The 13,163-nt window shown below is 48.0% G+C and overlaps 5 protein-coding genes across 5 annotated transcripts; 2 read left to right on the forward strand and 3 right to left on the reverse strand.

Annotated features, from left to right (window-relative positions):
- The first annotated feature begins 502 nt into the window (after positions 1-502).
- Positions 503-1,863, forward strand: FOXG_17011 (uncharacterized protein). The gene is made up of 2 exons (XM_018397035.1): positions 503-819; positions 871-1,863. The coding sequence occupies exons 1-2, from the start codon at positions 523-525 to the stop codon at positions 1,759-1,761; spliced, it is 1,188 nt and encodes a 395-aa protein (XP_018257858.1). The 5' UTR covers positions 503-522; the 3' UTR covers positions 1,762-1,863.
- On the reverse strand, positions 1,805-3,604 carry FOXG_17012 (uncharacterized protein; the record flags this gene model as incomplete). The annotated part of the gene is made up of 4 exons (XM_018397036.1): positions 1,805-2,869; positions 2,927-3,193; positions 3,241-3,270; positions 3,320-3,604. The coding sequence occupies 4 exons, from the start codon at positions 3,602-3,604 to the stop codon at positions 1,805-1,807; spliced, it is 1,647 nt and encodes a 548-aa protein (XP_018257859.1).
- A 214-nt stretch (positions 3,605-3,818) lies between these two features.
- FOXG_17013 (uncharacterized protein) lies at positions 3,819-5,671 on the reverse strand. Its single transcript, XM_018397037.1, has 2 exons — positions 4,359-5,671; positions 3,819-4,311 (listed from the first exon to the last, which is right to left on the reverse strand). Exons 1-2 carry the CDS (start codon positions 5,493-5,495, stop codon positions 4,207-4,209), a joined length of 1,242 nt encoding a protein of 413 aa, XP_018257860.1. The 5' UTR covers positions 5,496-5,671; the 3' UTR covers positions 3,819-4,206.
- Positions 5,672-7,777: 2,106 nt separating this feature from the next.
- Positions 7,778-9,218, forward strand: FOXG_17014 (uncharacterized protein). Its single transcript, XM_018397038.1, has 3 exons — positions 7,778-8,259; positions 8,318-9,130; positions 9,192-9,218. Exons 1-2 carry the CDS (start codon positions 8,018-8,020, stop codon positions 8,835-8,837), a joined length of 762 nt encoding a protein of 253 aa, XP_018257861.1. The 5' UTR covers positions 7,778-8,017; the 3' UTR covers positions 8,838-9,130; positions 9,192-9,218.
- On the reverse strand, positions 9,079-12,381 carry FOXG_17015 (uncharacterized protein; the record flags this gene model as incomplete). Its single annotated transcript, XM_018397039.1, has 1 exon — positions 9,079-12,381. One exon carries the CDS (start codon positions 12,379-12,381, stop codon positions 9,079-9,081), a length of 3,303 nt encoding a protein of 1,100 aa, XP_018257862.1.
- Between the last annotated feature and the right edge of the window lie 782 nt (positions 12,382-13,163).

A 13,163-nucleotide genomic window follows, 5' to 3' on the forward strand; every position in this document is an offset into this window, starting at 1 on the left:
GCTTCACCAATAACAACAACTGTTAACGAGGTAAGAGGCGCGATGCAAGCATCAGCTGTCAGATCTATCAACCCAAAAATAAAATTATTAAATATATTTTTCAGGCACCAAGACGAGGTATCCATAATGAAACTGGATCTGTCTTTCGTATTGTCAAGAAATTCATCTCGTGTGACGAAAAGCATGGTTTGCCGGGAAGCGCGTATTGGGAATGATACAATGTTGTATTTAAAGCACGAATTGGCTGGTAATGCCGAAGGACTCCGCGCCGAATGCTGTAGCTACAGGGCTACTAGTGTTAAAATGGAAGGTAAAAAGGTGGACTCCGGCCTTGGCAGTGATTGCAACGGTGATGCACACCAGGGTTAGAGCGGACATATAGACGATGATGGCAGCTAGGAGTGATAGCCTGTCTCCGTTGGAGTAGTGAAGACGCCGATCAATGGTCAATTCTTGATATAAGAAGGATGGACTGCCGCCATCGGTTCTATCGTGCTATGTAATCCTCCTGAAATTGTCGACATGTCGTATAAAACGTTGTTCCTACTTGGTCTTGCCACCATCACCCTTGCTCTTCCTTCAGACAGGGTTAACAAGGAGGGTCTCGTGGCCGGCAAATTCATTGTCGCGCTTAAGCCAACTGCCAACGTCGATCTTGATTTGCACGCTCGATGGGTGTCGGGTGTGCACGGACAAGCCCTCGCCCGCCGCGGCGTCGAGTCTGGTGGGATTGACAAGACGTTTAGTTTCCCTGGTTTCCAAGGCTACTCGGGAGTGTTTGATGACAACACCATCGAGATCATCAAGGCCAATTCCAGTGTAAGCAAGTGAAATATCTTGGATGAATGCGTGAAATTAACTCGTAAACAGGTCTTGCATGTAGAACGTGAACAGAGCTTTACTATTGCCTCGCCAGTCACACAGCAAAGTCCTCCCTGGGGTCTCTCGGCAATTTCCAATGCCAATCCTCCATCTTCGAAGGCCTCCTACACCTATGACTCGACAGCCGGTGCAGGAACATTCGTCTATGTTCTAGACAGCGGCATCTACCTCGAGCATGAGGAATTTCAAGGCCGCGCTGTTTTCGGTGCAGATACCTCAGGTGTTTCCAGCAAAAAGCAGCACGGCACGCTTGTCGCCGCCATCGTCAACGGTGCCACATACGGAGTTGCCAAAAAGGCCACCGTTGTGGATGTGCAAGTTCTGGGCGATGATGGCGGTTCGTCCAGCAGTGTTCTGGCTGGTCTTAGCTGGACGGTCAACGACGTTGTGTCCAAGAACCGCGCTGGCAAGGCCGTCATCAACATGAGCTTATCAGGAGCCAACTCGGTCATCTTCAATGAGGCGGTACAGAAAGCTATTGACGCCGGAATTCCCGTCGTCGCAGCCGCGGGGAATTCCAACGAAGACGCTTCAAAAAGCAGCCCCGGGAACCAACCTAACGTTATCACCGTCGCAGCCAGCAACAAAGACTATCAGCGATGGGCTTGGTCCAACTGGGGGCCAGCTTGTGATATCTTTGCTCCAGGTGAACAAATCACATCAGCTTGGCCCACGTCTGCTTCGGCAACCTACATTGCAAGCGGCACGTCAGAGGCTTCTCCTCATGTTGCAGGCGTTATTGCCTATCTTTTCGCACTCGAAGGCTCGCGCACACCGGCTCAGATTTGGTCTCGACTTCAGGCGCTGGCGATCAAGGATAAAATCACAGACGTTAAGGGGGTTCCCAACCTATTGGTATACAATGGAATTGGCAAATAATGCACCTTGTCCGTTTTATAACGGACTGACTTTTAAAATCTAACTACCGATCATAAACATCCAGATTAACCGAATTGAGAAGCGCAATTGACTTCGTCCTCCAAATATCCTTTTCGACCGTGCTACTAAGGTTTCCTTGGTATACAAAATTCTGCGGAAAGCCATGGCCCGTCGTCTTGTAAATTGGCCAAGCAGGAATTGGCTTGCCTAGACTTATCATGGCATCTTTTCGACCCTTCCAACCGTTCGGATCTCCAGTTGCCACAAACTTTGCAAAATCGCCAGACATGAGCCTTGCAAGATCTCTGTATGACTCCGGTAAACCGAGAAAAGGCGGTGTGCGTATTGGTGCGTAGCCTGTGCCGTTGAGGTTTATCATGGAGAATGCCACATCGACGAAGTGGGTTGCTCCCTGGACATAGGTAGCCCATGCTGGAATCGCGTCAAATCGATATGAGTAAACAGGCAGCCCCTTGCCTGCCCAAACCTCGGCAGTCAGTCTTCTCGGTGCCACCATATTGACATCCCCGTAGTAAGTCGCCGCTCTTCGGAACTGTTTACCATAATTTGGAGGGGGTACCCGGTCAGACGCGAGATTGTGAAGGACCTGGTCCTGGCTTCGTTCGGGATATGCTTTAGCAATTGTGCGAGCAAAAGAGATGTTGATAGGTGGAGAAGAGTTCTCTATGGCTGCGATGAACTGCGCAGTTTTGTTGATTCCCAACTTTGAGAAGCTTGTGCCTTCGTCGGTGGTCGCCCCGACAATGATTGGAACCTTAACGAAAGCGCCGTCTTTCAACTGCTGGGAAGAGTGTCGGGCCACGAAGTCTCCATCTATCTTTGGATTCCACCCGGAAAGGGCGGTACTATTGAGTGCTTTATTGAGATCAACGAATGGAAGAGACCGCAGACATTCGAGCGAGCTACAGCTGGTGTTCTTGAGAAGTAACTTGTACAAATCCTCCGATAGGTCAGATTGAGATGCAAGGGAGATGGGTGCGCCGCTCTGCAGGATAGCTGAGCGGAACAGCTTGTCATCACGACCGTTATATGCCAGAATCTGAGCACCAACAGACGCGGCACCAGCACTTTGGCCCCAGATGGTCACCTTAGACGGGTCACTTCCAAAGGCTGCATTGTTCTAATGGATCCAATGCAAAGATACCCTCTGGTCGCGAAAGCCCATGTTTGAGTCGCCAGTCTCGAAAGCTTCGGCTGAGTTGAGAAAGCCAAATGCGCCAAGCCGATAGTTCATGCTGACTGCGATGATGGGATGGCCGAGTTTGACGGATTGTTCGACAATAAAGGTGAGGTTGTAGCGGAGGTCTACGCCACTGCCTTGGAAGTAACCTCCGCCGTGAATCCATACGGCCACCGGCAGTTTCTTGTTGGAGTACCCTGAGGGTCGTATAACGTTAAGATACAAACAATCCTGTTTGGTATTAGTCCGAGTATTATCATAGTTTTTGTTATACGTACTTCACTCGTATTGTAACCCAGCTGTGATGGCTAAGACAGTCAGTGAAATCGCTCATAATTCATGATAGAATTAACTCACTCCATAGCCCACACAAGCAGGAGAGTACTTGTTCGCATCACGGGTTCCTTTCCAAGACGTGTCGTATGATCGAGGGTTTCGGAATCGCAGGTCGCCGACGGGAGGCTCAGCAAAAGGAATGCCTAAGAAAAAGTCTTGATTATACTCGTTTGAGTGAATTCCTTGATAGGTGCCATTTTTGACAGTAGCAAAAGGCGTTGCGTCGTGTGACTTGTGACCTGGGACTCCTAGTGACCCGGGAATCCACTGAAACAGTGCAATACTGGCCAAGAGAAAAGGCTTCATGTTGAACACGGCTAAGATGAACTTGACTTTTGGTGTTAGTTCACGACTGGCCTACGATGTCTTTTTTAACAGTACCTCGGCCATGTCGATCATATTCAACTACTTGGGCATTAGATATTTTCCCACCAATTGATACGGTCCTTGTTAATTAACTCGATCCCGGAGTGATTGACTTCAAAGTTATGCGGGGTTTAGTGTTTTGGCCCACTTTGCTCGGGTCATTAGGAGCCGGAATCTCCAATCCATGAAATTTGTTTCCCACGCCTGTTGAGGACAAATGGTATGTAAACGTTATGTAAATATTGAACAGAAAATAGTCTCAATGAAAACTTGCGACTGCTACTCACAGCTACTCTTCTGTTGAACTATTTAGAAGTTGTAAGTTATCGAAGGCTATGCGAGGGGGAACTGTCCTCGCGATACATCACCCCAGGTTTCCCCATACACCAACCTCCACCAAAGCCGATCCCTGCCCCATACGAGAGCCACTGCAACCTAAGGATGAATAGAATGATAAACATTTATCCAGGTCTCAGTAACTCGTTACTGACAAATGCATCAACATTTCAATTTCCTCCTAAGATTTCTGCCAAGATTTACATCTAGCCCGAAGCCTTAGTGCGGTATAGCTCATACTCGTAGCTTGAAAATAAGAATGGGGCTACCCCCTTGAGATCGTTCTCAAATAGAGGCATGCTGGCATAGTACTACAACAGGTTAGTTAATGCCAAACTAGTGGTAACAAGAATCATACCTCAAAAGTGCCGTTGGAGCTCAAGCTACCTGTCTGGACAGTCCACTCCCAGGCTAAAGAGCCATCATGTGGGCGAGGCTGGGCAAAGGTACTAGTCATTAAATTATAGCCATCCAAGGCCGCTTTGAGATATTTGTCACCCTTGACATAACCCATGCGAACAGCTTTGAAAAGACCGGTGACAAACATGGCTGTACCTGAGCTTTCAATGTAGTTGCCAGACTTGCCTTCCAGACCAGGGTCCATAACAAGCCACCAGCCCTTAGTAGCCTTGTCTTGAGATGCCACGAGCGCATCAGCCAGGGTTCCGAGATACTTCAACAGGCGCTTGCGACCCTTATGTCTCTCAGGGAAGTAATCCAGAGTGTCCACAAGCGCCATGATGTACCAGCCTACACCGCGACTCCAGACATGGGGTGCAGCTCCAGTTTCAGCATCGGCCCAGACCTGGGTCTTGCTGTAATCGAATCCATGGACAGGCAGCCCATTGGTATGGTTGCTTGACCGCGTTCCTGCATCGATGAGGTCGAACTGCAGAGCGATATCGTCCCACGCAGTGCTGTTTCTGGGTTCAAACTCGTGGGTCCAGCGCGCGTAGAAGACATCCAGCATATAAAAGCCATCGAGCCACATCTGGTCGATATACGCCGGAAATCGGTGGTAGAATCCTCCATCAGGCGTGCGGCCTGTGCGATCAATCTGTTTCCGCATGTGCGTCGCCGCCTTCTTGTAAATTTCGTCTCCCGTTGAATTATACATATCCAAGAATGTATGGCCGATCCGAATGTCATCGATAGAGTTGCTGTTGTTATACATGAGAACAGTACCATCATGCTCGGGGTACAAAAGGATATCCGCGCCACGCTTGACATAGTCAAAATACTTCTCATCACCGGTTCGCTCATAGGCTCGAAGGACTCCTGAGTAGTATGCAGAGACGGTGTAAGCAAGGGTAGGTTCAACTCCATGCTGGATTTGAGAGTCTGCCATCCATGTGAGATACCGTGGACGGCCGTGGAATTGGGTGTGCTTGAGCTTCTCGCCGGGCTGGAAGGTGAACCATCCCTGAGGAAGGGCTGTGCCAGCGGCGAATACACTATTGGCTATAGAGCCAACCACGAGGAGAGAGGCCCGCATAGTAGCTGATAGGGCATGAAAAGAAATGGAAGTTGAGCCTTGTATAACACATCAACGTCCAAGAAGACGGCACGTGGCTTAAATACTTGTTGTTATGATGAATACGTCAGTTACATATGTACCTTAGCCAGACGAAAACTCCAAGAACCTGGCTTTTCCGAATTATAACATGCCCGTAGAGTCATATCATCTAATTTACCTCCAGTTAAACTTCGAGGATAGCACAACATTGTTGCCGCGCTGAGATCTTCATGTTGATTTAGATAAAGCGGGGAAGGATTAAGCTTAATTGAAAATGATCAGATCTGCAAAACAATGCGATCTTTATGGTGGATAAATATTTTCCAGTGTTAAGCATGGTTATTTTGCTAGCAGTCGGATCGGAAAAGCAAAAGCGGAAAAGCTACAGGACTGGACTTATGCCTCGGCAGACTTTTGAGCGTTGATTCGCTATAAGGCGAGGGAGTTTAAGTAATCCTTGCATTTGCCGGCCATTTTTTTTTTAGCAACCTCATGTTGGCATTGTTCGTAAGTTGCAAAGGGCACGGACTAAGTGCCTAACTGGTCATGTTTGAACCTCAACCTGCTTAGTGGCTAGGCCACTCATCACTGAGCAACATGTCTACAGTTTGTAGCTGACAACTAAAAGCGGCCAGCTGTTCAGCTTGGACATTGCTCTTTCTCACAAGATTAACGCGTGCAGCGATGAATTGCATTTTAACAAAAGTACAACATACATTGTGTCACTGTCTTTCGGTGCTTGCTGCTTGGGTCTCTCTATGTTCCTGTATGTGTTGTTGGCATCTAGAGACTGAATTACTATGAATTGTGCACGACTCATAAATTATGAGGCTCCTAGTTGACCCTACATTTTGATTGATGCCTCGTTCCATGCTGGTGAGCCACGCACTCAGAACCTCATAATGACGGTGGAATTCTTAGCCAGGGGTTCAGAAAGCATAAGTCAGTGATAGCTATAGGTTCAAGGCCCGTGCAGTCACAGAACCTTAAGCTTTCACTACCATTGGCTAGAAATATATAGCTGTTCACTCCCGTAATTCATGAGAGAAAAGTAAAGGGACAACTTTGACATATACCGAGCCCGCATATAGCCTTACAACCTTATTCATCTTTCGGTTTCGGTTCATGGCTGTGGGCCAACTCTTTGTGCACTAACTAGATAGATACATAGACAGGGTGTGCTTGAGACAGCCGATCGGCGAAAGCCGACATAGCGCATCCCGGGGATGGATACGGATTAACTGGAGCACCACGTATGTTAACAATATACCAAACTGGGGTGGTTTAAACCAGAAGTGTTATTCCTTTCTGGTATTGTAGCATAGTTTTACTGATGCTGGATGAACTTTATGAACTTTATTTTTAATTACACACTGCTAGACGTTAACCTTGTATTTAGTATACTTTATTCTGGCAGATTCTTTGGTGATTCTAGATCTCTTGCCTTCAAGACGAAGCTAGCCACACCGTTGTAACCCGAACGTCGTGTCACTGCCGAGCAGCAAGCACTTTTGTACCTACATTGGATTAGTCTTCCCTGCTAGTTTCTGTTTCTAAGTCAGTTTTCTCCACTCCACCGTTCCGCTGACACAGCGTTTGGCTAAAATGAAACTTTAAACTAGGATAAGATTACGCAAGCGGGATCTGTCAACCTATTCCCTGTAGACGCCGGCACGTGGCCTGACCTAACGTACCTCCGGGGTTTTGATAATGTCCGGAGTCCAGAACCTGAGGACTGGCGCGAGCGTTGTTTGACGGGATTTGGAATTGAATTATGGGTCTTGGGTGTTTTGATGGTTAGTTCCAGTGTCGAGTTGAACGGTGAATAACGATACGAGAAGCCAAGCAGCAGATCCCAATCTATACGTTTACTTAAATGAGCCTCGCAATCGGGAGGCTTAGTTGCCTTACCGATTCCAATTGACACCGGTTCAACAAACGTAATCAGGCGGCTGCCAAGCTGGTTTGTAAATCTCATATCCCGCGTTGTCAATGCTCGAGTTTTGCCGTAAAACTGACTGGGTACTGACTCGCTGACAACCGCGCTCTAGCCAGTTTAGGCCTGCACCAGGAAGTAAAACACTGGTGTTCTTATTAACTTTTGAGGAACTTTTTAAATTATGCAACTATCGCAGATCAGTCAAGTCTCGTGTTCTATCAAGGTAGCCCCATTAATCAGTCTATATGCTCATCAGGGTTAATTTTAGTATGCAAACCTTCTTTGAAGTTCCCTGTCTGACTCTACTATACGAGGATGTTATCGAGCATATGCTCACAGAGGTATGGAGACCTGACTCCGTATAGACCTTGCAAAACGATGAGGCCTTGGCGCGCGGTGAGAGGGTTCTCGGTATCGAAAATGACTATAAAAGAGCCTGTCTTGTCTTTACCGTTGAAATCTTGATCCTGGGCACACTCATCTTCATACATTATATCACCTCACTTTCACATCAAACATTAACGCCAACTTGAACTCATCATAGTTTTCACTTCTACTCAAAATGCATCCTCAGACAATCTTCAACGCCCTCGTTGCTCTTGCTGCCACCGGAATGGCTGCTCCTTCCGAGGCCCTCAACAATCTCCACGCCCGCGCCGTAGTTAACCATGATTCCCTTAACCCTGTTAAAAAGACAATCGAAGGAGGTGCAATCGGTGCCGCCATCGACAGGTGGCAGCCTCTTCTCCACATTGCCGACGGTTGTCAGCCATACACTGCCGTTGACACGAACGGCAACGTTAGGTATGTGATCGAAGCATTGCTCAGATAAGATTTGTCTTATGGCTAACCTTGTTAATAGTGGTGGGCTCCAGGACAGCGGTAGTAAGACTGGCGGCTGTAAGGATACCAGTAAGGGTCAGACATATGCTCGTGCCGCCATGCATAACGGCAAGCTTGCCATTATGTACGCTTGGTACTGGCCCAAGGACCAGCCTGCTGATGGCAACCTTGTCAGCGGTCATCGCCACGACTGGGAAAACGTTGTTGTCTTCATAGATAACTATCAGTCTCCTGGGGCTACCCTCTACGCTGCTGCGGCATCTGGCCACGGTGACTACAAGAAGACCAAAAACCCTCAGCGAAGTGGCAATAATGTCATGGCTGAGTACTTCACCAGCCTTGGCAAGAACCATGAACTGCAGTTCAAGACTAGTCCCGGACGTACTTATTGGATCTACGACTGGGCTGCTATGACTCCCGCTGCCCAGAAGGGTTTGATCACTGGCCCATCTGGTGATCCTAATAAGCCTTGGGGCAGTGCCAATGTCCCTTTCATCGACGCAAACTTCGGCAACAACCTCAACAAGGCCTGGTCCTGAATTGATCAAAATTAAATGAGCTTTTCTTGTTTTTCTCTTCTTCTTGTTAGGCTGGTTGTACGCAACATCTTCCATGTCAATTAGGTTTCCTTCTGTTTTAACCTTTCAAATGGGTAATCCATTATTTCAACATTTAGTTTAGTGCTAGTAATAAAACTTCGACTCGGACATCTATTGTGTACAGTAATGTATTGTCAGAATAGTGACACCATGCTCGGCTTGTACTGATCTCGATGTCGTGCTAAGATACATCGACTGTGTGTGCAGAGCCCCAGAACTCGAGACAAATGCCAGTTAGTTTACTCAAATCCAACCCATTATTCTCCCTTTCCTTCACTGTTAACATCCATGTAGCAAATGGGCCAATCGGCGCAACAGATAACTGTCGCTCTGTTCTTGCACTATCACGACCAGCACCTTCGCCGCCACTATCCAGGTTCTGCACAGTAATTGGATTTGTCTTCTGTGCAGCTGCCCATGAAGTCACATTCGTAGGGTCATACACAAATTTCAGGTGCGTGGCGCTATGCATGAAATTAAGCTTTGTTTCTCCATTATCCTTCACAATCGAATCGTCGCCGAGATGAGAGATTTCCAGAGACAGCCTACATTGTTGGGTGTCTTGATCAGGCTTGACAGTTGCGCCCAAAAGCCACACAAGGACTTGGTCAAGTCGAACATTGGCATATCCTGTGAATGGGTTGTAGTCAGAACTGTCAGATGCATCAGTTGACTGAGGTGTTGGTGCAGGCAGAGCGAACATAACTTGATATTCCTGCTCGTCTGTGCTGCTTGAGAGGTCTTTGACCTTGTAATCCCGGAGCTCAGAGACCTGGTCTTGACTGAGGAACCATGGTATACCACCGGCTGACTGGCCCGGAGGGCTACTTGGGTTAGGGAAGATGAGACCTGGGTTCTCAGAATAAGAAGATAGCCAAGAGGTGAAGCTGTTGCTCAGTCCTTCGACGTAAGATTTAATCTGCTCGACAGTATTGCCGCTATCAAAGCCACCGCTTGGTAAAGGCGGGTCAACTTGAGCATTTGAGTCAAGCTTCCAAAATTGCATACTGCCCGCAGCCTCATATATAAGCTCATACGCTGTCGCACACATGTCATTGAACGTTTTGAACTGGAATAGAAGAAGTGATCCGCGATGAGCATCTGACATAATCTTCTGGCTGGAAAGAACGCCAATCTTGTGGGTGAAGTACTTCAGACTACGCAGTGCCTTGACGAGCATTATCGCTGTCGTATTATACTTAAGCACGGCAGCGTTGCGACGTTTAGCAAGAGACGCGAACTGACGAAGAGTGCTATGAATGTCCTTCACCTTATTAGGGTCAAGGGCACTCGAGAATTTGTCAATCAAGTCGTTGAGTGTCTTCTCTGTAATAAGAAGCTTCGCCGCTCCAGGATCGCTGACTGAGTATGTTCCGTCGGCTGTCAAGTTTACAGCTTCATTCAACTTTCCAAGGTCATCACCCGCAGAGGCGAACTGCTTCACGACGTATTGCTTGTTCACGTCAGTACCATCGTCAGCTTCGACAGCGGTGAATGAGTTGTAAAGCCCCGCGAATATCCCCATGCCTGCCACCAACTCATCTGGAGTCTGTAGAAGTTGGGTGATACCGTTGATGATATCTGTGGGATTGAAGTTCCAAGAGCTGTTGATCTCGTCTACAAGTGTATCCACTTGATCCTGAATACTAAGCCTCATAGCTTCGAGCGGGGGCGTGTACTGCTGGATTTGAGATTCCGCTGCTTTAAGTGGTCCAGTAGAACTAGCAGCCATTTGAATCTGTTTCTGCAGAGTATCGATTTGGGCTTGAGCGCTCACGATTGCTAGCTTCTTGTTGAACTCGGTGTCTTGCTGTGTGCCCTCCTGAGCAGCAATACTGGTAGCCAGCGTAGCCATTTGCGGAAGTGATGACATGATCGCTGAGGAGTACTGCGTATATGGTAGCCGTGGTACCCAACGTGCCCCGGCATTCTTGTCGCCCCCGTGACCAAACATGTCTCTTCCATGAGAGATGTTGCTCAGGTAGAGGCCTGCCTGTGAACGAATGTGGGCCAGATCAGTAACAGGATCCAAACAGAGCCGGTCTGCCTGCATCTGTGCGTAGGCTTTGGTCAAAGGTTGGAGATCCCGGCTGCCGATGTTGCTCTGCAGTAGTGGAACAAAAGAGAGGCGATTGAAGATCCTTTCGTACAGCTTTTGAGCCTGGTCAAAGCGGCCAGGGCTTTCGTTTGCTGTATCGCAGCTTGCGGCAAGGTATATGCGATCGGCCATGCCGAGCAGCATCTGGCACTGATCTGGATGGACATAGGCTACGGGACTTGAGAGATCTGGCAAGTTCGGGCTTATGGCTTGAATGAAGGGGTCTGCATTTCGACCAAACTCATCATTGCCATTCGTATCCAGTCCTTTGCCCCCGGAGCTTATGTAATAGCTATTGAATGTATCAACGAGAGTGTTGATAATATCTTTTAAGAAGCTCTCCTGAGCAGTGATGGCAACTGCGAACGGCGATGCAGAATCTTTCTGTTCTTTGGCGTCATCCGGACTTATTTGACTGAGGGTGGTCTGGAAGGCCAGCAGAGTGTTGTTGAGGTCATCCCATGAAAGATTTTGCACTTTGCTTCTGGAAACAGCTTTGGCCGCGTTGTCCAAGGCGCTCAACGAGCTGGAGTAGGATGTCAAGTCAAATCTGGATTCATCCGTCTGGGTAAGAGTGCCCTTAGATGCTTTGATAACCGATCCTAAGAGAGACTTTGTGTCTTTCGGCATTTCCTTGTGAAATAGGCTCTCTATATAGCCCAAACGGGATAAGAGATTATCTAACAATTTGCAATTGTTCTCGAATGTTGTCGCCTCCGTTTCAATTGTGCTGGCCTTGCCCTTGAGCTCCAAGTTCTTGGGTACTATTTTCGCCAGTTGCTGTGCTCGAGCACGGAATGGGATCGATGTGTCCGTGTATATCTTGTTCAACTTTCCCAGCATTGCGCTTTGAGTCGAAACATAACAGAACTGGACCTGTCCCCCATTCCCGCCTTTCACTCCTTTGGAACCACTACCAGGGCCGTAGTTGGCTCCAAAGCCATCACCACCGCTGGCGTCTAGCCAGAGGCCAGTCCCTTCGGAGTCTGTGGGCATGAGTTTGGCTGCATCGTATTCTTCGATAAAAATACTAATATTGCCACCATTTTGGCCGTTGTTATCAGCTGTCAAAGGCGCATTGGGCGCTGTGACTGGATCACCATTGCGTCCAACAGTCCTGATAGAGGCTGTGGAAAAATCACCAAAGTTAAGCGAACGGCAGAAGATGCCGACATTACAACCACTTGCCCAGGTTGCTTTGGGAGTCAGCTCAACGGTGTCAGCGTAGATAAGAATCGTTGGTGGTGTTGCTGAGTTATCTGTGCCGACTAGCAATGAATCCCCAATCTTGAATGTTCCGGCTGAAAGGATCAGAAACGTGTTGTCAACCTGGCATCGGATTGAGCCATCATTGGGTTGAAAGTTGGTGGCGAGAGAATCAATCATTGTAGTAAAACTTCAAAAAGATTTTGCGGTACGTATTCCAAGTAGATAACAGTGAGGAGTTCAAATTTGGCCGACAAGGAATTAAACACTTGCTGCCTTTTTGATCAACCCTAAGCCTCCACACTACGGTAGACTTCTCTAACATTGTTGAGTTGTCACATGCAGCAAGTTGAGACATAAACTGGTGGCGGCAAATTGGGTTGAACCTTTCGTTCCTAGCGGCGTTGATGCAGCGGTGATCCCGCCTTGGTCCGGAACTATTTGGCTTGTCTACTTGCTTGCTCATAAAGGGCTGAAGTGATTTAACCTGGAGGATCGTGGGTGCACATGATTGGTGAGATGACACATGTGAGATTTGTACAAGCCTTGTGATTTGTTCGCGGTTGATAAGCTTCCTTGCTCCGCCCTTATAGTTTGTGAATGTCTTCCTTTCCCAAGCTTAGCCTGGCGATCAGATAATCGGATCAGCTGTGGTGATAAGCAGAAATGAAAATCAATTCGGCGAGCTTAACCGCCATTTCGTACTGCAGCCAATGAATAACTATGGAGACGTCCGCCCGGCCAAGCCACTGAAGCCGAGATCAATTGATCAGCATCGTTCTGGGCCTTGAATGGTCGGCCAGGAACGCTGCTGGCTCCAGACGATCTCGACCCAGCCTGCGTCAGGGCTTATACTATTGCCTTCTGGACTGCGTACCATCTCCCTTTTCAGACTTGTGCAGAGAAATATTTACAATGCTTGGTTAGGATCTGTTGAGTGGCTGCAATAAGTGTCTTCACAA

This window comes from Fusarium oxysporum, genomic scaffold (assembly GCF_000149955.1).
Source record: "Fusarium oxysporum f. sp. lycopersici 4287 supercont2.40 genomic scaffold, whole genome shotgun sequence".
Classification (NCBI taxonomy): Eukaryota; Fungi; Ascomycota; class Sordariomycetes; order Hypocreales; family Nectriaceae; genus Fusarium; species Fusarium oxysporum.